Below are 22,663 nucleotides of genomic sequence, written 5' to 3'. Positions count from 1 at the left end.
CTAAACACAATGCCACTCTGGTCGAGGTTTCAAAGAGGGAAAAAAATTATGTTGGGACTCATAGTCTGGGCAATCCTACTGTTCCCTCAGAAGTAGCACAGAACTTATGAAAGAACTTCTCCGGCACTGAGTGATGACCATGAATTGTGAAAGGTCAGATCTGCCCCCCAAAGCAATCCATCCACTTTCTGGGTTATCATTGGACTCCGTCAAATATGCAATTATTGTTTACAGACAAGAAGGTATTAAAGTTTGTGAGGCTGGCAAGGCTGCAATGAAATATCAATTGCCAGTAATGGAAGTCAGGTCCACCTCAGACAGGGGGTACCAAATACAAATAGCTACAAAAATTATTTGGCCAAAAGCAAACTTGGCCTCAATAACAGCAGTTTACATCAAAGGCAAATAATTCACTGCAGACAACTACACAGGAATCAAGCAAGAATGGATTTTGAAATCAGAAGTGTTTCAACTGCTTGTACAAATATGAGGGGGTCCCCCCCAAATATACATTTTGCTTTGTACCAGAAGGCAAGTAATGAAATCCTTCTCCCTGAACCCAAGAAATGGAAGGACTTTCAGCTGGCTTATGTACGAGGAGGTGCTGAGAAGTTCCTGGCTTTGCCCCCTTCCAGATGAAATAGAAAAATAAGTGTCGGGGCATATGACAGCTTAATATCCAAGTATATAAATGTGTAAATATCAGGTCTTTGCAATTCTTGAAACTGTTTTTTCTTCTAATGAGAAGCTGTGGTGGCAAAGGCACAAGCAAGTTTCAGGTCATTGGAGTTAGGGCCATCATGAAGTTTTTGTTTCTCCAGGGAAAGTCAGCAAAGGACATTCACGCAGAGATGTCACAAACACTGGGGGAGAGGTGTCATTCCTACAGGACTGTCATATACCTTATATCTTGTTTCGAAATCTGGGAATTTCACTGTTAAAGATGAGCACCACAGTGGGCGCCACCCAACCTCAACTGACCCGGCAACCTGGAATGCTGTCCATGAGCTGATTATTGAGGACTGGTAAATATCCGAAAAAAAAACATAGAACGAGTTGAAGCATCCAAAGCCGTTTTGGCCCATTTTGAAGCTGAACAGGACTTTTTGGCTAGGTTAGTGACTGAGGATGAAACCTGGCTCCACATCTATGATCCTGAAACTACGGAACAGTCAAAGGAATGGTGCTACAGCGGGGCCCGCGGCCAAAGAAGTTCCGATCCCAGAAATCGGCCAAAAATGTAATGGCATCCGTTTTCTGGGACAAAGATGGTATTCTGTTAGTGGACTACCTACCTCAGGGCTCTAGTATCACCGGGACAGTATTATGCTAACCTCCTGGACCAGCTGAAGGAGGCAATCGAGATGAAACGCTGTGGAAAGTTGACCAAAGGGGTTCTTATTTGGCAGGACAATGCACCCACGCACAAGTCGAACATTGTGGCTGCCAAATTGAACACCCTGGCTTTCCAATTGGTCCACTATCCCCCCTACTCACTTGACCTGGCCCCTTTGGACTATTATCTGTTACCGAATTTGAAGAAACACCTGAAGGGGCAACGTTTTGAGGACATTTCTGATGTCAAAGATGCTGCTGAGAGCTGGTTTACGGCCCAACCAAAGGATTTTTATTTGAACGTTCTAGAAAAGCTGCAACTACGCTGTACCAAGTGCAAAAGTCTTGAGGGAATATGTTGAATAAATGTGTTATTTCATAACTCTGGCTCTCTTTTCTTTCTGGGCAAAGCCAGGAACTTCTCAGCACCCCATTGTATTTCCGCTGAATATTCTATTGCGGAAGATCCCAAAAAAGATTACTATGGAACAATGCAGAGTTAGCCTTGTGGCTCCCCACTTGATAGATTGACCCCGGTTCTGTTTTCCAGAACATGGCAGAGGAACCTCTAGTCCTCCTTCCAGTCAGGAAATAAATTTTGCACTCCCCATCTTAGGGAACTTATCTTGGTGCACTGATGCTAAGTGGGAAATATCAACTCTGTTCCCTAAGTAGGGTTATATATCATAAAATATTTGGAGGCCTTTAGCATTGGCAATAAACAGCAGTGTTGGATTTTCTTCATAAACAACTGGAGAAATGGTCAGCCACTACAAACTGTGAAGGTACATGTAGTTTTTAGACACTAGACTTGCTAATAATTCACTTGTTAGGCAGGTTTGAGGGCCTTGCTGAGATTTAAAGATCTTAGAGGTTTTACAATCCAACCTCGAGACCCTAAGTTGTTCTGGTGTAACTCAGCCATTGCTCTTTCAAACCACTCTTGGATGCCCACTTCACACAATTTTTCCTTTTTAGTTTCTTTCCTTCTGGGGCATTGTTTAAAAAAAAATCCTCTAGAAATCCTTGAAGTCAGGCATGGTTTTGGCGCAAATAGGAAGTTGCTGCCATCTAGTGACCATCTGTAACTAGTGTATGTGATCTGTTAGGTTTCAGTTTACTTTTCTGGGTACTTTTTAGAATAAACCACATTGAGATACATGGTTAATGCTAAACTGTTGCAATTATGAATAAACAGCACATGTCATGTGTACAGTTAACAGTTGAGGAGAATATTTACTTTTAGGACAAACTCAGAAATTTATTATGGAATCCATTCCAAGTCAGGAGGTGGTGTTTCCTTTATTTATAACCTGATGATTCCTTTTCCTCCAATCTCCTAGGATAGTGTGCTTCCTCTGTGATGTTTGTTAGTTCTTTAGCAAGGTGGGAGGGATGGTTCTTTGAAGCATTTTGAATGCTCTGATCCCGTGGAACCTGTAACCGGTCAGAACCATGTTTCACATGAATCATCTTGTTCTTAGGATTTATATATACAGGATAATATCACAGTTGCAAACTCGAAGGTGATCTCTAATTATAATGGCAATCTCATACACAATTCTTTGAAATCACATTCACAGAATAATGCTTTTTACCACCAATTATCATGCCCCCAAAAAGTCAGTGTTCACAAAGACAGCACTTTGGGGTACTGAGGTACACAAAATTGAAAACGTTAAAAGTATTTCAAGTTGTAGTGGGACACAAATTACCAAAATAAATACAATAGGCATGTAGGCCAGATCAGTGAAAAAAGGAATCCACAGTATTAATGTACTACTGCCATAGACCTCCAAAGTCACTCCCTCTTTCCACATGACAACAATGTACACTTTAGAAACCAGTGCAGAAGGCCAGTGCAATGCCACATAGGTTAGGCAGTTGGCATACCTACACCTACAGCAGTGGTGGTAGTTTGAAAAAAAAATAAATGGGATCGGGACAGGATTTTTATAGAGCAGTGTTTTTAGGATGGTAAACAAATGATTGCAGTTATCAAGCACCTGTGATTACCCAATTTATGCCGTAATGTTTTTTTTATTTGTAAGTTCGGAAGAAAAAACAAAACACACATACAGCATATATAAGCAAGCTGTTAACGTTTTAGGGAGAGTCCACACAGGAGTATTTACTGGCCTCTTTATAGCTACAACTAAAAAAAAAATAAAAATAAAATAAAAAACCCTGCACCAGTGGTCCCAAATGGTTTGCATGATTTGACACTGATGGATCTATGCAAGGATCTCTCTTTTTTTGAGCTTATATTGGAACAACTTCAAGAAATTCAGAAACTCACTCAAGGAGTTGTAGAATAAATCCAAGGCAGAGGTGATAGAATTCTCCCATAAAACGTGGAAGAATTTTGTAAATACTTACCTCGTTGGCTGCTCTGCTATTCATAGTTGGTTGTTTCATAAAAAAAAAAAAAAAAAAAATATGTTTTATGCATAACTTTATCAAACTGTTATGTTACGGAATTACAATTACATGTTTTTAATAAAACCCTGTGTACTACATCCTCCCGAGTCCATTGTGATGTCATGATGTAGTATTCATCCTCCGCTGCATGAAAGGCTAGAAGACTATTACAAATCACAGCTGTACTTTTATCTCACTGTTGTACATACAACTTTGTAATGTCATTGAATTTGCCATCTGGAGCTCTGTATTTCGGTATAGGTGCACTATTTAAAGGTCCCTGTTTTTCCAGGGGAAACAAGCCTGGATCACAGCACACTGCTGCTTGATAAAGCTCCTCTGATTCAAGGCGTAACTCATCCAGAGCTTTTCTTTGAGCTTCCAGAAGCATTTCAATACTCCTCTGCTCCGCTTTGTGTTCTTCCAACTTTACACTTGCCCATTTCTTTAGCAATAATGCTCGTCTCTCCTGTTCTTCTTCAGACAGCTTTGGGGTTGACCTAATCCTGTCACAGAAATAAACACAATTTACTTTTTTACGAACTAGCATAGTAGACCCTGATAATTTTAACAGGTCCTTGACAGCATGTATTTAGATCAAAGCAAAAAGCTAAACAATTGTAAACGTTACCTAACAAAATTCTGTATCATATGATGTTTATGTAAAAAGAACCTTCCCTCTGACTAAACACTGGGAAAAGCTAAAAAAATTTACATACTTGTATGCCCAATTATTGATCAATTTGCTATTGACAAACCTTGCTACCGAGCTGATAATAGAAATCCAACACTTCTAGGATAGTAGGAGGTTAAGATCTAAAAGCTCAGCTTCCCCAGCATGCTTGCAGAGTAGTTTTTGCACATCACTAGTGAGCTCTATCGCCAGCTGAAACAGACTGTGGGATCTGCCGTTTTGTTCTCTTTGGTAGCAAACTTGTTACAATGTCGGTTCCCCTACAACAACCCAAAATGGTCAAATTAACCATTAGAATGTGCTAGAATGCTAAACGGTAGTTTGGGGGGAATAAAATACATTATTTAAATAGAAACAATAGATATTTAGCCTTATCTCCATAAAAAATCCTGCAAAGGCATTTACTGATCAGAGGGATTTCAAATTTTCCATTTCATTCTCCATATGGCCTAACACATTTTCCAAAAAACATTAGGAAGGTAAACAGCATCTCTTTAAAATTCCTCTCAAAATGTGCAATTTGCTCAAAAAAGGAGAGACTATAAATTCATATAAATTTAACACAAATTTGCCTAAAACTTTAAGAAACTGTAAGGCAGGGGTGTCAAAACTTTGGCCCAAGGATGTCCATTTTTGGCCCCCAAAAGAATTCTTAATATAAATCCGCAATCCGTAGAAACGGCGGGCCAGCTGCAATTCAAGTACAATGCCGCTACTACAACTCCAGGCATCACTTGCGTCTCTAGACCAGCGGTCTTTCTGCCTATGCGCGAGTTTGACACCTTGCTGTAAAGGGTTTGGGACGTAAGCAGAGACATTTATTTTCTACTATATTAGACTGCTGTATGTTTTCAAAACATAGGACAAATTAACATCCAGGTCTAGGAGTTCCACATAATTCCAGCCACAAAATATTACATTCTTGATTTGTCTATTGGGGTTGTGTTTATCATGTGTCCCACAGCTGGACATGAAGCACCTACACCGATACAAACATAAGCCACAATCCTAATCACAAAGTCAAAATGAGTACAAGCGAAAGCAGAGTAATTCCATTCACTAAGAACTAGGGGACTGGAGTAATTACAAGAATTGCACACCCACCCTAAGAAGTACATTGAGGTCACAGAACCCACGGAGGACTCCAGAAGTTTAATGTCACCAAATGCCCAAAAACAAAAGAATTTTACAAAGAAAGACTTACCAACACAATTAAAAAACAAGGTAAAAGAGGCTACATATCACGTCTTGTAACAGAAACACATGATTGTCAGACTCTAGACCATTTCTAAGGAACAGAGCGATTACAAGACTCCAGCTGAAATTTGGACCATACATGCCATCAATATAGTGTTAATCGTACTTTGTAAGACTTGTTTACACGATTTAAATTTATCACAAATTATTCAATCTGAGGGTAACACTGATCTTAAAACAAACACTGAATAAAATACCAATCATCCTACCTGCTTTCTTCCATAACCTTTGAAGAAGGCATGAAGTCTTCAATTGGAATAAATTCTGCTGGGATTCGTTCTAGCTTTTTCAGCCTTTTCTTCAGGCGTTCCCTTACGATTTGATCCCGTTTAGGATCAACCTTTTTCTTCTTTCTTGGTTCTGCCCTAAAATTTCAAGAAGCATATATTTACTTCGTATGATGCTTTCATAACATATTTCAAAAACTATCTGTGTGACATCAATAAAATGGTCTAAAACTAAGAGGCTGATTAAGCTGCCACCTATATACCTCATGGGAAGAGTGGTACGTAGTCCAAGCAGAGAGGTCTGCCAGTGGCTCTCTCGTCTCCATACCCAGGGGGGGCTGCAAGGAAAAAAAAAAAAAATTATTAGATTCAATATACCAAAGCATTGCCCATGCGATGTCAGATTATCAGATATGATGCAAACAAAAAAGGGTACAGAAAGACAAAAAAAGCCTGTATAGAACAATACTCAAATATCTAACTGCCCATGCAAACATTCTCTAGTTCCACACTAGTTCCACTAGAGAAAACTGCAGGGTGTTTACAATGTTTAAATTCATCAGTGTGGTGCCTTTTTCTACACATTAAAAATCTTTCAGAGCTTAGAGCCCACATCTGTGCAGCTATTGGTATGTGTAATCTTTACAATACCTAGTATGCCCTTATATTATGTGTGCATATTTATAGCAGCACTCCTAAGACAACAATTTAACCATTAAGGGCACTGATGGCCCACTTTCTAGACATAGGGGACCTGTGCCCTCTGACACTTCCCGATACATATAATACTCTGTATTTGTAATTCAGAAGACTGACTGGAAATGCTATGCGTGATGTTAGAGAATATGGACATTTTACAGATATAGCTGTGACTATGGTGGGGCATTAGATCGTGAGGGACAACCAGTGACATGACTATGGACTTCGTAAAGCGCTGTGTAATGACAGTGCTATAGAAATACTGGATAACATAACGAGACTACTACAGGAAGATTTATATTTTACAAAACAGGTACTGGGCAACGGGAAATTGACTGTGACCCTGCATGATGGCCTTTTTTATGGCTGCACATTAGCAGTGTAACCAATATGTCACCATTTGCTCCCCAGTAACTGTTCTATGTGTTTAAGGAAGGGTCAAGTAATGAAGTGTTATGTTTGAGCTTTACAGATTGTTCTAGAGCTTGGTTCTCCACAGTAGTGATGGTTTGATACTTGTTGCGACATAGGTGGTACCTGTATAGGCACAGGAAACAACCAATCACTGCTCTGCTACAGTATTTTTGTAGCCTTTGGGCAACTGTGGCACCCTTTTGGGGGAGTATAATTTTCAAGTGTTTAAATATGGGAGAGCTGAGGGGATCTTCCTGGAGTCATGGGGGTGCTGATCAGGGCAGACTAGGAAGCTACAAGCCAGACGGCATCCCAGAGAAGATTTCATTATCAGGACCTCAGGGAAATTGTCCCTCTGCTATAACGCTTTGGAGCCGCTCATTATAGACAATTGTATTAGGACTTCGGACTGATCATTGTTCATGCAACGCTAATCTTCACCTCCATCCTATGTGTGTATAATTCTAATATTAAAACTACATGTGCATTGTAGAACCCATTGGGTGCCAATAAGAATGGATGGCAGTGCCCCAACATGAGGAATGTCACCCACACCCGGCCTAGCTACAGCACAAGCCTAGTAAAGCCACAAATTAATACATTATGAATGAACCCATTATTTAAGGAATTCTCGTGGAGCAGTATGGTAACAGTCCTGATTTTTGGTTGCAAAAAAAAAAAAAAGTTTTATTCCGGCCCGGAGTCTGTATGAGCAGCGACAGCCCGGACTCATGCATGGTGCGGCCATTCTATATCACACAAAGCAATAAATGAAGCCGGGCCACACACAGCACAATGTCCCCGCCATGTATAATGACACCCACTTACCAGTTCCTGCTGCCCTGTCTGCACACCCGGAGCAGAGCGCTGCACGCCGCCACATTCATGGTCTGATGCTCCAGCGTTCTCTGTCTGACTCCTGTCACCTCCAATGTGCAGGCGCTGTGCAACCCTTCTCAGCCACCGCCCGGAAACTGTGCCCGTACGACTCAGTTCCGGCCCTTATATAGGTGACTCCCAGTGCAGGGTGACACTGGTACTTGCTAATTCTTTTTATTAAACTAGCCAGATGTGTACTGCTTACCATCAAAAGTCACATTTATTTTTTTTCCTTTAAGGCTGATATTAAAAGGGTCATACAGGAGAGCCTTCTACTTACCTCATTGAAACTTATCAAAACTCAATAGGGAAGGGGAATGATTCCAAGATACTGGCAGGAAAACATTTAGCGATACTTGTGCTGGTGATTTGTGGCCTGTGCCAAGATTGCCCCATGGTACAATGTGTTTTGCATATTCATTCAAGTGTATGAGATTAAAAAACTGGCTTAAAGGGGGTTAAATGCAGGTCAGATTTACCGTAATACATACGCTACCAGCCATTTGTCCCAATAATGCAGGGGTGTCAAACTCAAATATAGAGTGAACCAACATAAAAAAATTGGACAAAGTCATAGACCGACCTTGATAATTATTGAAAAAATATCTACAATTGAGGAAGGTCGCTAATGAATGTCAACAGAGGCGGGAGCTTGTGGGTCCTGACTAACGCGCCAGCAGAGCATTTTAAGATTTGTAGTATTAGCGGTGCATGCACTGTCTACCGACGGGCCAGCTCTAGTAGACATTTAGTATTTTTCCGCAGGCCAAATATAATTACAGTGTGGGTCAGATTTGGCCTGCGGGACTGAGTTTTACCATCAGTGATTAATATTCAGGCTGAAATTTGTAATCACTGGAGATTTATAAATACCTATGTCCTGTACATCAGCAATACAATGGGTTATATATACAATGAATGATATGTGTAATAACGTGTATTAATATAAATATATATATAACAATATTTATATAAATTTATATAATCTTTTCTGGTGGCAATTTGTCATATGAAAGAAGACATATATTTCTTAATATATTTACCTATCTGGTATCAGAAACTGTGCTGCAAGTTGCATTTATATTGTAGATTTGTCTTAGAAGAGTTTCTGATTCTATACAATTACTGAAATAATATTTTAATAAATAATACTTTTTTTTATTATTATTATAGTCCTAGTCCTATGTTGAGAAATGGGAGCACAATGATAATCACAGATCAACCATGAGAAAACATGCCAGGCTCTTGAGGAGTATGGGCTGCTATACCCAGAAATGGCCAATGCCTGTCTGCCCTGTAGTACCTAACAGTTTTCCTATTAAAGATCAGCGGGTTGAAAACTCTGCCTACTATGAATTAGGAACAATTTCCATCCTTATCTTCCCCTCTTCAGAACCATCCCCCCCACATGTACACCCATTCTCACACACAAGCATATGAACTGATGTCATCCCATCCAATACTATACACAGCCCACAATCTTTATTTGCTGCACATAAACATACCCTCACTGTAGACATACAAATATACACATTTCTATTTTATTTCATTTCATTTCCCTTTAGATTTTGCTCACCCACTTGGAGGCTGTACTTGTACTACTCGTGTGACACGGGGACTTGCAAATTCCTTTAGTCTATAAAACTAGTAGGGTGTATACTGTATACTGCTTACTATTGTTATAAGTCATTTTTTTCCTTTCCTTAAATCCCCATTAGGGATACATTTATAACTTTCTCAAAAACACGAAGAAGAGAAGGAATTGTGGTGGTTGATATCATTAAAGTAGAAAGAAATGTTGTTCTAGCTCAGCCAACACATCAGTTAAACATTTTATACAATAATGAAATGCCAGATGTATTGATTGAGCTGGGTTGGGACATCTGGATTGCTTGAAATGAGCACTATTCAGGCGGAGGTCCTGATGTGGTGGTTGTGCTGGCTGGGAAGGAAAATTATTCTGCTCAAATAATTTATACAGTTTGTACAATGAAATGCTCTACATAGGCAACATTTATCATGACATAATAGAAGAGGGAAGGTGTAGTTTAGTAGTAAGAGTTGGCTTATTCTCTTATGAGAGAAATAGGCAGGCAGACTAACATACTAAACATTTTCATAACTTGCTTAATGCTGATTCAAATCCCCAAGTACCAATTCATATGCAGTCTTCTTTATGTTTTTAAAGCAACCCAAATGCTTCAAAGCAAATACAATGGTTTACAACACGAAAGCCAATAGACTTTTATACTCAGAAAGTGTTTCCGTTGTTTTGTTTTATTATTCCACCTGCGAGCTTTGTCAGTTGTTGGTAACTTTCAAATTTTTAATTAATAATATTAATAATATTAATTCAAAGTCTCAGTTAAATGACACTGCAAATGTCCTCTGGTACTGGTAAGCCCTTTGGAAAGTGTTATTCAGTTCCCTTTGTGAAGGATTTATTCAACATTTTAAAACCCTCTACTAATGATATAGGCTTTTCACAACATTTTAAAGAGTTTTCATTTTAACGTCTGTGTAAGGTTACCCTCACTGGTACAGTAGAACCCCGGTTATCCGGAACTCAGACAACAAGAAAACTCAGATAATAACCGGCACCCGACAGCTCCGCTTTCTTGATTGCTCCTGTAGCCCTAGTGAAGCTGTGGCATGTGTTCTGCATCCAAAAACATATACCACAACTCCGCTAGGGCTGTGGGAGCAATCAGGAGAGCCCAGCTGTCAGGAGAGCAGAGCAGAGCTGTCCAGTTCGTGATTGGCTGAGAAAAGGAAACCTGATGACGGCTCAAGGGTCATCAGGGTTTCCCTTCTCTCAGCCATTCAGCACTAGAGGTGAATGGGGACAAGCCTCTTCATTCAAAACTAGGGCTGAATGGCTGGGAAAAGGAAAAAGGAATTGACCTCAGTTAACTGGAAACTACACTTCTCCGGAATCGGCCGTTCCCTGTGGATGCCGGATAACCGAGTTTCTGTATTTTCCAAAAGGCCTCTCCACTCACCAGCCAGTGGGCACCTGTGGGGTGAGCTGCATCTCTTCCTGCACATGCAGAACATCCACCCAAACTACATCGCCCTAAGTTCCCAGGAGGAAGCCATTCTGTTATCCTGCTCTTGTAAGATAACAGTGTAAATGGCAACAGACAGGAAGTAGAGAACTTTATTTTGACTAGACCTAGAAATCACTGGTCACAAACTGTACAAGCACTCCAGCACATATATTATTATTATTATTATTAATAATAATAATAATAATAATAATAATAATATTATTATTAATAAACAGGATTTATATAGCGCCAACATGTTACGCAGCGCTGTACATTAAATAGGGGTTGAAATGACAGACGAATACAGACAGTGATACAGGAGGAGGAGAGGACCCTGCCCCAAAGAGCTTACAATCTAGGAGGTAGGGGAAGTATCACACAATTGAAGGGGGGATATGGAGTGGTGGAAAGTAGTGAATGGTTACAAAATACAGAAGATGGGTTTTGAGTGCTATTTTAACTGAGCAGAAAGTAGGAGCAAGCCAAAGGATGAGGAAGACCTTTCCGGAGAGTCGGGGCAGCTCTGGAAAAGTCTTGGAGCCATGCGTGTGATGAGGTTATGAGTGAGGAAGTCATTAGTAAGTAATTGGAGAAGCAGAGAGAGCGGCTGGGGAAGTATTATATGTCCAGCTTTAGTTACTGATGAGGTTTCAGATTCCATATATATGTGGGGTGCCACTGCTGACTTCTTCCTGAAAGTTCTAGTTCCCCAGCTGTTATGGCAGATCACTGCTTTTATTACTTATGTCTTGAAACAAGTATGCTGATGAGGAAAGTATTTCCTGCTTTACTTGTTCCAGGACTTAACACATGCATGGCTGACAAGCAATCAGCATTTGCAGAATGTGACTTTCTCACAAGTCTTCCTTGAAAGCTCTGTTCCCTGACACTCCTGTAGGGCTGTTCTACCTCCCATGTTTAGATAAAACACAGAGCAGCCCAGTGCAGTGTGTAGTTTGTGTCAGTATACAGCAGTGTGTAGTTTGTGTCAGCATACAGCAGTGTGTAGTTTGTGTCAGCATACAGTAGTGTGTCTCTGTCACTCGCTGTCCATCACTGTGACAGTTCCTCCACATGATGCGCTCTGCACAAGGAACGCCTAGCATCAGGTCCGTGTTTCCAGCAGGACGGATTTAAACCTTACATCCCGCGGGCTTCCGGTCTTGGTGCGGGTGCTGGAGCGGGATGGAGCGGCGCTGAGTGGCGGCTCTGAGGCGGGGAGAAGCCTGCACAGAGTGCTGTGTGGGGGGAAAACAGCCCCGGGTCTCAATGGGCGTCCGGAGGTGACACCCTGCTGTGGCACACTGCGGGACAATGAAGCTCCTGAAACCCGCCTGGGTTAACCACAATGGTGAGGGAGGAGCGGGCGGGAGAGTGTGTGGCCCCAAGGGGCCCCTGAAGTTAGAGGGGATGCAGAAAATAAAACCTAGCGTTTGCATAGCACGTTTAGTGCAGTTTTTCTATTTGTGAGAGTGAGATAGTTGCTGGAGGTGTAATTTCTACCTGTACAGCCGGGAGTATTGGAGCGAGGTTGGGAATGGAGCAGGGAATACAATCAGCAGCTTCTCTTTGTTCTTATTTGTATTTCCTGCAGTGTCAGTGCATTGTAAGCAATTTATAATGGAGCTTCTGTCACCTGAGCATCTCTGTGACTCCTCTGGGGACTCCATTGTGCAGCCATTGAAATGCAATCACCTGCTGAACGTGATGCAACATTGCCATGGCAGAGCTGACACCTCCATATCACCATTTGTCTGTTATATATAGTGTTGTCACTTGGATTTGGTATAGAAATAGGCGATGATACTTAGCAGCCTGTTCAATTACTTTATTTATAGCAGGAACTTTGTAAACCCCCCATTTCCTCTCCATTGCTCAGACAGCCAGGCTCTGGGGGGATTTCTCAGCCTCTGTGCTGCAGTGCATAGTTTGTACAGCAAACTTTCTCAACCTTTTTACCTCTAAAATATTGAAGAGGTCTTGGGGAACCCCCTGATAAAATAGATTTATTGGAAAAAGGTTTCACGATCCTTTCCAAAGACAAATGACTGCTCGATGCATGAACGAATGCTGTGCATACTGCACTGTTCTGCTCTATGGAGAGGGGAGGAGGGAGAACGATGGAGCAGCACCCCACTGCGCTCTCTCCCCCTTTACTTGCATTGCAACTGTTCATCGTCAGTCGTTCATGGATACGCCAGGACGGTCGTTCGGACGATGGACGACAAGCACTGTACACACCACAGATTCTTGTCTGATCAGCCCTGAGCCGATTATCAGACAAGAACATCTGTACGTAGCCTATGTCTCTAAAGAGCTTTTACATAAAACTGAACACTAAAAGGCAGGTACGGTAATGTAAGCACTGCACCACCAGGCACAGCAGATATCCACCAGTTTAAAAGGGGCTCCTCACTTCAGCTGAGGTCTGTATTTGACTACAGACATGATAAGAATGGGATGGGAGAACCTGTACACCTGTATGAGGGGTATTTACTTATTAAAAATATAAATGTTTACATATCACATCAGTCTGTAATGTTTATTCTTTTTTATCATCATAGGAAAGCCAATATTTTCAGTGGACATCCACCCTGATGGCACAAAGTTTGCTACTGGAGGACAGGGTATAGTAAATACCTATTCTTTATTTTTAGTATATATGTGATATTTGTGTTTTTTTTTTTCTTAAACATTTATCTAATACCACTGACAGTTCATATTTTTATAATATTGTTTCAGCAAAAAAAAAATTAAATTAAATAATAAAAGTTAGTGTGTTTTAGGCTCTGCTTGCTTTTGTACTATTAAACGAGCCTTGTCATGTGACCTGTCAAAATGTGTGACTTGCCTCTCCTCTAGTCATGAAGTTCTCTTTAGCATTAAAGCGTACCTAAACTCAACATTTTTTACTTTACATAGAAGGGTAGACAACCTTTCTATGTAAGATAAAAATGTTTTTTTTTTTTTTTTTAAGTCCAACACCCTTTTAGCACCGCCCCTGCGAGCAAGACTTAAAGGTCGTGCAGAGCAAAGGTCTTGCATCCTGGAAGGCTCTGGCTGCTTTTTCTGCGCTTGCCCTATTCTCAGGCATGCATAGAAGGGGCATTTTTTCTCCTAGGAGAAAGAGATGCTGATCTCATGCATGCACAATGAGATCGTCTCTTGTTTTTTTTCCCCCTTCACAGCGGCTACGTCACCTGATCTAACACCTGTGCAGTGCGAGATCGGGTGATGAAGAAAGGAGACAAGAAGAAGATGGAAGTAAAGATCAAAGATGGCCACGCCTGGCACTTCCTCTGTGGCGAGACAAAGAGTAATTCCAGGACGACGCGGGACCGAATAGCGGTAAGGACCTGTGCCGTCGAGGGACCTGCCGGATTAAAGGTAAGTGTAATTTTTTTGTTTTTAGTTTAGTTCCACTTTAGGCAAAGTAGATGGACACGCTCCACATTGCAGCCTGCATTTTAACAATGGTGTGTAAAATGCATGTCGCACCGCAGAATAACAGAGGCATTCACTCTTTGATGTAAATACCCTTGTTAGTGATACTTATTGGTTATCTTGTATTTCTGCTAGTCACTAATAAAGTATTTCCCAACCAAAGTTTTGATGTTTATTCAGCATGTTCAGCAGTTTTCGCTTTTAATGTCTTTCTAGGGCAAGACTCTGGAAAAGTTGTCATATGGAATATGCCACCTGTTGTTAAGGAGGAAGATGAGAAGAATGAAAGTATTCCCAAGATGTTGTGCCAGATGGACAACCACCTAGGTACCAAATTACATCGCTTTACAACTTTGTATCCTGCAGTAGGAAGCTTTAAGGTTGTGTGGAACTCCATCTTCATGCGTAAAGGAATTGGATTCATCTTTTCATTTTTTTTTTACCTTAGCTTGTGTGAACTGTGTTCGATGGTCCAACAATGGAGCATATTTAGCATCTGGAGGAGATGACAAACTTATTATGGTGTGGAAGAAATCTGGGTGAGTAAAGCATTCCAACCTGTACCTATTATCGGTGAGCCCTTTAAAAACAATCCGTCACAATTGGGCATCTTGTTCTCCTCCACCTCTGAGGGTGTTTTATTTGTAAGGCCATCCTATCTCCTGCTAGAGCTCGACACAGATAAGATTCATAAAAGTTATACAACTCCCAGTTGTTGTCAGGCGCACCTGAAAGTAAGCTAAAAATGTTATAGGACCCTAACATACTTCATTGCAGTGTAAAGATATGAACACCTGTGAGTTAGTTAAGTGTAGCAGTCTTCTAGCAACTCATTCCAAAAACAAGGGCTGCCTTAATGGGGCACAATGCATCTGGCCAGTCCGACTGGACCCTCATTATTTTACCTTTTAGCATACCAGTTAGAATGTCTGTTATCACATTCATGAGGTCTTTATAGACTGACATTTCTTTTCTGACAGGAGTCATAGCTAATAACATACATAACTATCACTGAGAGGTAAAGTTTTATAAAGACCTCTCTTTTAAAGACCTAAAAGTGGAAAATTAGATCCCTACAAATACCAATTGGTAAATAATTCTTTTAAGTGCACTTAAATGTGGAAATTACAAAATAAATAGTACAATATATTTGTTCTCTAAAGGGATATTGGATACAAAAAAATTACATAATATTGTTTCTACAAATAAAACTAAATTTAGGTTCTCAAAAACTTAAATGGTCTTTAGTTGCCAGATAATACTGAGTTATGCACATTTGGAAACAGTCTCCTAAAAAGTTTTTAAGCTTGTAGAACTCCATTTCTATTTGATACATAAACAGCGGTTAGAAGGTAACATGTGGCGGCTGCCATACAATGTCATGTTAAAATTAAAGCAAATGTAAGCATTTCATGTACAAACATTGACTGTACTGTTTATTTACTCTTATCTTAGATATATTGGACCCAGTACTGTTTTTGGCTCCAGTAGTAAACTTGCAAATGTTGAGCAATGGCGCTGCCTCACCATTCTCAGGAATCATTCTGGAGGTAAGTATATTGTGAACACAATTTCTTTCTATTATATTCTTGTGTTTCTATTTTGTTTTCAGTAACTCCATTATAAACCTCTTTCCTAGATGTAATGGATGTGGCATGGTCTCCTCATGATGCCTGGTTAGCTTCTTGTAGTGTGGATAACACAGTGGTTATTTGGAATGCATTGAAGTTTCCAGGTAAGTGCAAAATACTTCCTGTACATTTCTGAAAGATCAGTTATGCAATGATACTTACAGATTCACTGAAGCCTCATAAACTGATTTTTTTCTTTTGTAACGTAGAGATTATTGCCACATTGAGGGGCCACTCAGGACTAGTAAAGGGACTTACATGGGACCCTGTAGGAAAGTACATTGCTTCACAAGCTGATGACCACAGCCTGAAGGTCTGGCGAACCATGGACTGGCAGCTAGAAACCAGCATCACTAAACCATTTGATGAGGTACAATTCATTTAGTGGGACCAGCATACATGACCTTACAAAGAAATTAAACTGAAAACTGAAAAAAAAAAATACACTTACCATCAATCCCGCAGGCCAGTCTGATCCATCTGGGGGTGTCTTGCATCAGGTCCTGCGTCGTCCTGGAGCCGCGCTCCAGGCGCCACCATCTTCTCCTCTTCTTCCTGGTTCTTCATCCTACGTCACCTGACCCAGGTGCGAGATCAGGTCACATAGGATGGAAAATAAAACTTGCAGATCTCATTTTGCATGCTTGAGATCGGCAACATTTTCTCTTTGCGCATAAAGATCCTCGGGCATGCGCAGAAGGAGAACCCAAGAGCCTCCAGGGAGGCTTTGCGCTCCCATTCATTCTCCAGGCGACGGTGCTGCGCCTTTTTTTTTTTTTCTGAAATTTCTGAGTTTAGGTATGCTTTAATGGCTGGTCAGTCAATTACAACGCTATTTAAATTGCAAGATTTTTTTACAAGAAAGTTACTGATTTTTATTAAGTTGTTTGACTAATATATATTATTAATAATATTATTACACAGTATTTATATAGCGCCATCATATTATGCAGCGCTGTACAAAGACCATAGTCATGTCACTAGCTGTCCCTTAATGAAGCTCACAATCTAATATCCCTACCATAGTCATATGTCAATAATGTAGTTTAAGGTAAATTTTTTAGGGGGAAGCCAATTAACCTAACTGCATGTTTTTGGGATGTGGGAGGAAACCCACGCAGACACGAGGGGGGGGTGGGGGGGACTGCAAATTCTATGCAGATAGTGTCCTGGCTGGGATTTAAACCTGGCATCTAGCCCTGCAAAGGCTGGAGTGCTAACCCCTGAGCCACCCTGCTGCCCATATATACTACTGTAACGACTGTGATTGAGCCCAGCATATAACTAACTCTTGGAACTCCAAACCTTTCCCACAGTGTGGAGGGACCACCCATGTCTTGCGTCTTAGTTGGTCCCCAGATGGACATTACCTGGTATCGGCTCATGCAATGAACAACTCTGGGCCAACAGCTCAGATTATTGAGCGTGATGATTGGAAAACCAACATGGACTTTGTGGGACATCGAAAAGCAGTCACTGTTGTGGTAAGATCAACTGTACTTCACATAGAAAACGTTATTATTTTGCTAAATAGCTATTATACATACCCAGTTTTTATTGATTTGTAATTACACTGTCTGTTAAGTTTTATAATTTGCTACTTATCGGTGAAAAACTTTGGAAAAGTATACCGTTACGTTTCCTACTTTTGAAATATTGAAATTAAAGTATCACTATTGTGCATAGCAGCATATAACATTTTCTAGTAGATGCAGAATATGGTGTTTATGTGTATGGGTCTCATTTGTTCTTGTGATGTAATTAATATTTTTGTCCTGTTGACTAAGTAAAGCTAATCTGACTATTATAATTTCTAGAAATTTAATCCAAAAATCTTTAAAAAGAAACAGAAGAATGGGAGCTCCAATAAGGCTAGTTGTCCATACTGCTGCTGTGCTGTGGGTAGCAAAGACCGTTCTCTTTCAGTGTGGGTGAGTCAAACCTTTCTTTTCCTTTTTTTTTTTTTCTTTTGGATTTTAATTTCATCATTCCATGTTCTATTCCTCCTCCCTGGCCCACCCCTAACCGAACTAATCAACCTTTCCCTTTCTACTGGTATATACCCCTCCACTTTCAGACATGCCATAATTCTCCCTATCCTGAAGAAACCCTCACTGGACCCCTCCCTACCCTCTAACTTCCATTCCATCTCCCTTCTCCTATATGTCTCCAAACTTCTTGAATGCCTTGTCTACAAGAGTCACTGATTACCTAAGTACCAACTCTCACCTTGACCCTCTCCAGTCTGGATTTGGAGCTGCCCACTTCACTGAAACAGCCTATGCTATAGTGGCCAATAACCTCATCAAAGCTAAGTCTCAAGGCAACTTTCCCTCCTCCTTTTCTGTGATCTTTCATCTGCTTTTCACACTGTTGATCACCCCCTTCTAATACAAATCATGCGCTCCATTGGTATCCGTGACACTGCTCTCTCTTGGTTTGCTTCCTATCTGTCTGACCACTCCTTTCAAGTTTCTTTCAATGGTAGTTCCTCCTCTCCCACTCTCCTACCTGCTGGTGTCCCCCAGGGGTCAGTCCTTGGACCGGTCCTCTTTTCTCTGTACACCTCCTCTCTCGGTAGTCTCATATCCTCCTTTGGATTACAGTGCCATCTGTATGCTGATGACACTCAAATCTAGCTGTCCACTCCTGACTTGTCTCCCTCAGTGCTGAATAAGGTTTCATGCTGCCTGTCAGCCATCTCATCATGGATGTCTGACCGATTCCTGAAACTCAACCTGGCTAAAACTGAATTCATCATCATCCCCCCCTCAAATTCCAAATTTCCCCCTGACATAATCCTAACGGTTAATAACACTGTTATTCGGCCCTCCCCTCAGGCACGTTGGTTTGGTGTCACCTTTGATTCTGCCCCCTCATTTACCCTCAATTCAGAACATTTCAAGGTCCTGTCACTTTCATATATGCAACATCTCCAAAATCCGCCCCTACCTGTCCCGAGACCACCAAACTCCTTGTACGTGCTCTTATCTCTCGTCTGGACTACTGCAACCTCCTCCTCTCTGATATCCCACTAACCCGACTCTCCTCTACAATCTATTATGAATGCTGCAGCCAGACTCATCCATCCTTCCCACCGCTCCTCTTCTGCTGCATTTCTTTGCAGATCTCTACACTGGCTTTCATTTCACCAGTTTAATTCAAGCTCCTGTGCTTTGCCTTCAAATTCCTCCACAGTTCTTGTCCCCCTTACATTTCTGACCTGGTAAAAAAAATACTCCCCCAGCCGCTCTCTCCACTCCTCCGATGACCTACTAATGACTTCCTCACTCATAACCTCATCACACACACGACTTTTCTAAAGCTGCCCCAATTCTCTGGAACGGTCTTCCCCGTCCTATTCAGCTTACTCCTACTTTCTGCTCTTTTAAAAGAGCACTCAAAACCCATTTTTTCAAACTTGCTTACCCATCTTCTGTCTTTTGAAACCGTTAATATTTCTCACCACTAAATATCTCCCCTCCTATTGTGTGTTAATTTTCCCACCTACTGGATTGTAAGCTCTTCAGGGCAGGGTCCTCTCCTCCAGTGTCACTGTGTGTATTTGTTTGTCATTTGCAACCCCTATTCAATGTACAGCGCTCCTTAATATGTTGGCGCTATATAAATGCAGTTTAATATTAATAATTCTTGAACTATTTTACTTTAATGTCTAATATTTCACTAATGAGCCTATACTATTGGGAGTATCCGGAAGACTTGTTGTTGAACTATTGTTTACTTGCGGGGAATAACTTGAAATGTGGCACAGAAATTCACATTCGTTACATAGTTATGGTACCATATACTGATTAAATAGACTTCTGTGTGAATAAATCACGAGCAAAGAAGATTCCCTGGAAAATGTCTCAACTTTAAATTAATACATTGTTGAATCTTGCATTCATTCGTCCCTCAAGTCGATACCATAATGTGGATAAAGTTGAGCTTGTATTATCACAAGTTATACAAGTCATACGGGACTTTACATTTCTCTATTGTACAATCCCTTTTCTTCCTAATTTTATCACTGCATTTTGTGAGCTTTAAATTAAAAAAACAAAACACCCTTTTGAAAACTTGTGCCTTTTATTCGGGACTATACCATATATTTTTTAATACCCTAATAATATACCCTAATAATTTTTGACAGAAAAATACTTTATTATTAACAAGGAATTTTTTTTTGTTCTGTAGCTCACCTACCTTAAGAGACCATTGGTGGTAATCCATGATCTGTTTGACAAATCTATTATGGACATCTCATGGTAATTATTTTCCTTTGTTTACTACATTACTAAAGTTTTATGCATTTTTTTTGCTTCATTTGTCTGGATGTATTATACTACACATAATATGGAATTTCATTAAAGGATCTGATTAGCCTGCACACATTAAAGGCTTTTCTGTGACTTCTATATTTCCTAATTACATGGGTGCTTCTTTTTCTAAATGATAGAACATGCAAAATTGACAGGGAGTGAGGTTCTTGACACTTACAGCTTACTGACACTAAAAAATACAGCTATAATATTAGTTTTATTAATATTATTATTACACAGTATTTCTATAGCGCCGTCATATTACCCTACCATGGTCGTGTGTCATTTATATGGTCTGAGGTCAATTTTGGGGGGAAGCCAATTAACCTCACTGCATGTTTTTGGGATGTGGGAGGAAACCGGAGTACCCGAAGGAAAAACCAACGCAGACACGGGGAGAACCTGCAAACTCCATGCAGATAGTGTCCTAGCCGAGATTCCAACATGGGACCTAGTGCTGCAAAGGCAAGAGTGCTACCTCTGCCCCACCGTGCTGCACTATAGCCATTCAAATATTTTTTTTCAGGATGGATGCTTAAGTTTAGAAAAAAACTGATAACTATACTAGTGAAAATGCACCATTAGCTGCCAAAAAATGTACATGGTGACATGCCTACTAATTCTATAATCATGATTGGAAACCATTCTTTTCTGTCTAGTGAGGACTTGTAAAAAGCAGATTATTTATAACACAAAAATAGATTTTGGGTTCCCATGTACTAATGCTAATGTTTGAGCATTTCCACACACATTTTTTTCTATTTTTTTTAGTATGTTGTTTACATGTCATGTAAAAGTATTGTGATGAATATATTTATTTCTATTATTCATCTAACACAGCTATGTGTTAGTGTTAGAAAATGTTCCTTCCAGTCACTGCTGCCCCTTGGGTTTTATTCACAAATTAAACTCTGGATAAGTGACAGAAGCTTTTATCCTTCCATCCACTATGCTCTGTTTTCCAACCACTTCACTTTTAAATCATAACAGCTTGTCCCCTGGATTATTTACAGGACTCTGAATGGGTTGGGCATACTGGTGTGTTCAATGGATGGATCTGTTGCATACTTGGATTTTTCACAAGATGAGCTGGGTGATCCACTGAGCGAAGATGAGAAGGTAATAAAATGTTCCATATTTCTGCATGCATAAAATTCTTTATAATATCATCTATCCTCTTTCCTATAGAAAATATACTCTGTTTACAATTGTTACCTAAATTTTATATATTGTCATATGAAACAAATGAGGTACCCCTATCCTATTGATTTGTGTGTCAAAAAGCAAGTCTAGCCACCCTGTTGGGTAAGTAATAATGTGTTAAAGGGGCGAAAAAGAGATAGGTTTTAATGGCTAAATAGGTTAATTATGTATTTGCAACAATTGGATTCATACATAATTACAAAGACCATTTATTAGGATATCTTAAATCTCTGTTGTGGCAGCACAGTTGAGATATCAGAGTTGTACAGAGTGACTTTTCGTGTACCACTAGTGATCCAATTAAATGTTCAAAGTTCCATTTACCCGACCCTTTTCGCCTTGATAGGCTTCTTCAGGGGTAGGTATGGATTAAAGAGGGCAAGGTAAGTTCCAGTAGGTTATATGCTTATGTATAATGAAAACAAGAAAATATACAAAAAACACATCATGAGTAATCATAACAAAATACATCTGACAATATATGGAAATAAAGGATATTGTACATTCTTTCTTAGTTTATTCATAATATAGGACTAGACTAGATATTCATAATACGTTTCAAAAGTGATACAAAATGTGTTTATACATCCATAAACATGTATGTTGTGTATGTAAAGATCCATTAAACGCGTATATGTTGTGTCTGTAGCCATGTATAGTACCCTATGCACATTTTATGATAAAGTATGCAGAGTTCGATTTGACAAAATATGTAAGCTAGTGCACACATTAAGATTGGATATTGTATATTAGTGGGCTACAGTCCTTTATAGTAACTTAAAGGATAATGTTATGTATTTGTGTAATATATATATATATATATATATATATATATATATATATATTTCAATATATTGTCATCAGATGTATTTTGTTATGATTACTCCTGATGTGTTTTTTGTATATTTTCCTGTTTTCACTCTGCATAAGCATATAACCTACTAACCTATGAGCACTTTAATCCATACCTACCCCTGAAGAAGCCTATCTAGGCGAAACACATCAGGTAAATGGAACTTTGAACGTTTAATTGGATTACTAGCAGTACACGAAAAGTCAGAGATTTAGGATATCTTAATAAATGGTC

The 22,663-nt window shown here is 40.0% G+C and overlaps 2 protein-coding genes across 2 annotated transcripts in view; one reads left to right on the top strand and one right to left on the bottom strand.

Annotated features, from left to right (window-relative positions):
• Positions 1 to 3,773: 3,773 nt before the first annotated feature.
• MRPL40 (mitochondrial ribosomal protein L40) lies at positions 3,774 to 8,001 on the bottom strand. The gene is made up of 4 exons (XM_072415650.1): positions 7,876 to 8,001; positions 6,198 to 6,272; positions 5,917 to 6,072; positions 3,774 to 4,262 (listed from the first exon to the last, which is right to left on the bottom strand). Exons 1-4 carry the CDS (start codon positions 7,932 to 7,934, stop codon positions 3,950 to 3,952), a joined length of 603 nt encoding a protein of 200 aa, XP_072271751.1. The 5' UTR covers positions 7,935 to 8,001; the 3' UTR covers positions 3,774 to 3,949.
• A 4,119-nt stretch (positions 8,002 to 12,120) lies between these two features.
• HIRA (histone cell cycle regulator) overlaps positions 12,121 to 22,663 on the top strand; it is a 29,139-nt gene continuing 18,596 nt past the window's right edge. Inside the window, exons 1-11 of the mRNA XM_072415648.1 lie at positions 12,121 to 12,327; positions 13,541 to 13,603; positions 14,637 to 14,747; positions 14,869 to 14,959; positions 15,876 to 15,970; positions 16,060 to 16,155; positions 16,261 to 16,421; positions 17,368 to 17,535; positions 17,869 to 17,982; positions 20,249 to 20,319; positions 21,387 to 21,492. Coding sequence (XP_072271749.1) covers positions 12,291 to 12,327; positions 13,541 to 13,603; positions 14,637 to 14,747; positions 14,869 to 14,959; positions 15,876 to 15,970; positions 16,060 to 16,155; positions 16,261 to 16,421; positions 17,368 to 17,535; positions 17,869 to 17,982; positions 20,249 to 20,319; positions 21,387 to 21,492 — 1,113 coding nt within the window. The 5' untranslated portion in view covers positions 12,121 to 12,290. The remainder of the gene's footprint in view (positions 12,328 to 13,540; positions 13,604 to 14,636; positions 14,748 to 14,868; positions 14,960 to 15,875; positions 15,971 to 16,059; positions 16,156 to 16,260; positions 16,422 to 17,367; positions 17,536 to 17,868; positions 17,983 to 20,248; positions 20,320 to 21,386; positions 21,493 to 22,663) is intronic.

Source organism: Pyxicephalus adspersus, chromosome 6 (assembly GCF_032062135.1).
Source record: "Pyxicephalus adspersus chromosome 6, UCB_Pads_2.0, whole genome shotgun sequence".
Taxonomy (NCBI): domain Eukaryota; kingdom Metazoa; phylum Chordata; class Amphibia; order Anura; family Pyxicephalidae; genus Pyxicephalus; species Pyxicephalus adspersus.
This window is presented reverse-complemented; position numbering and strand designations above follow the sequence as displayed.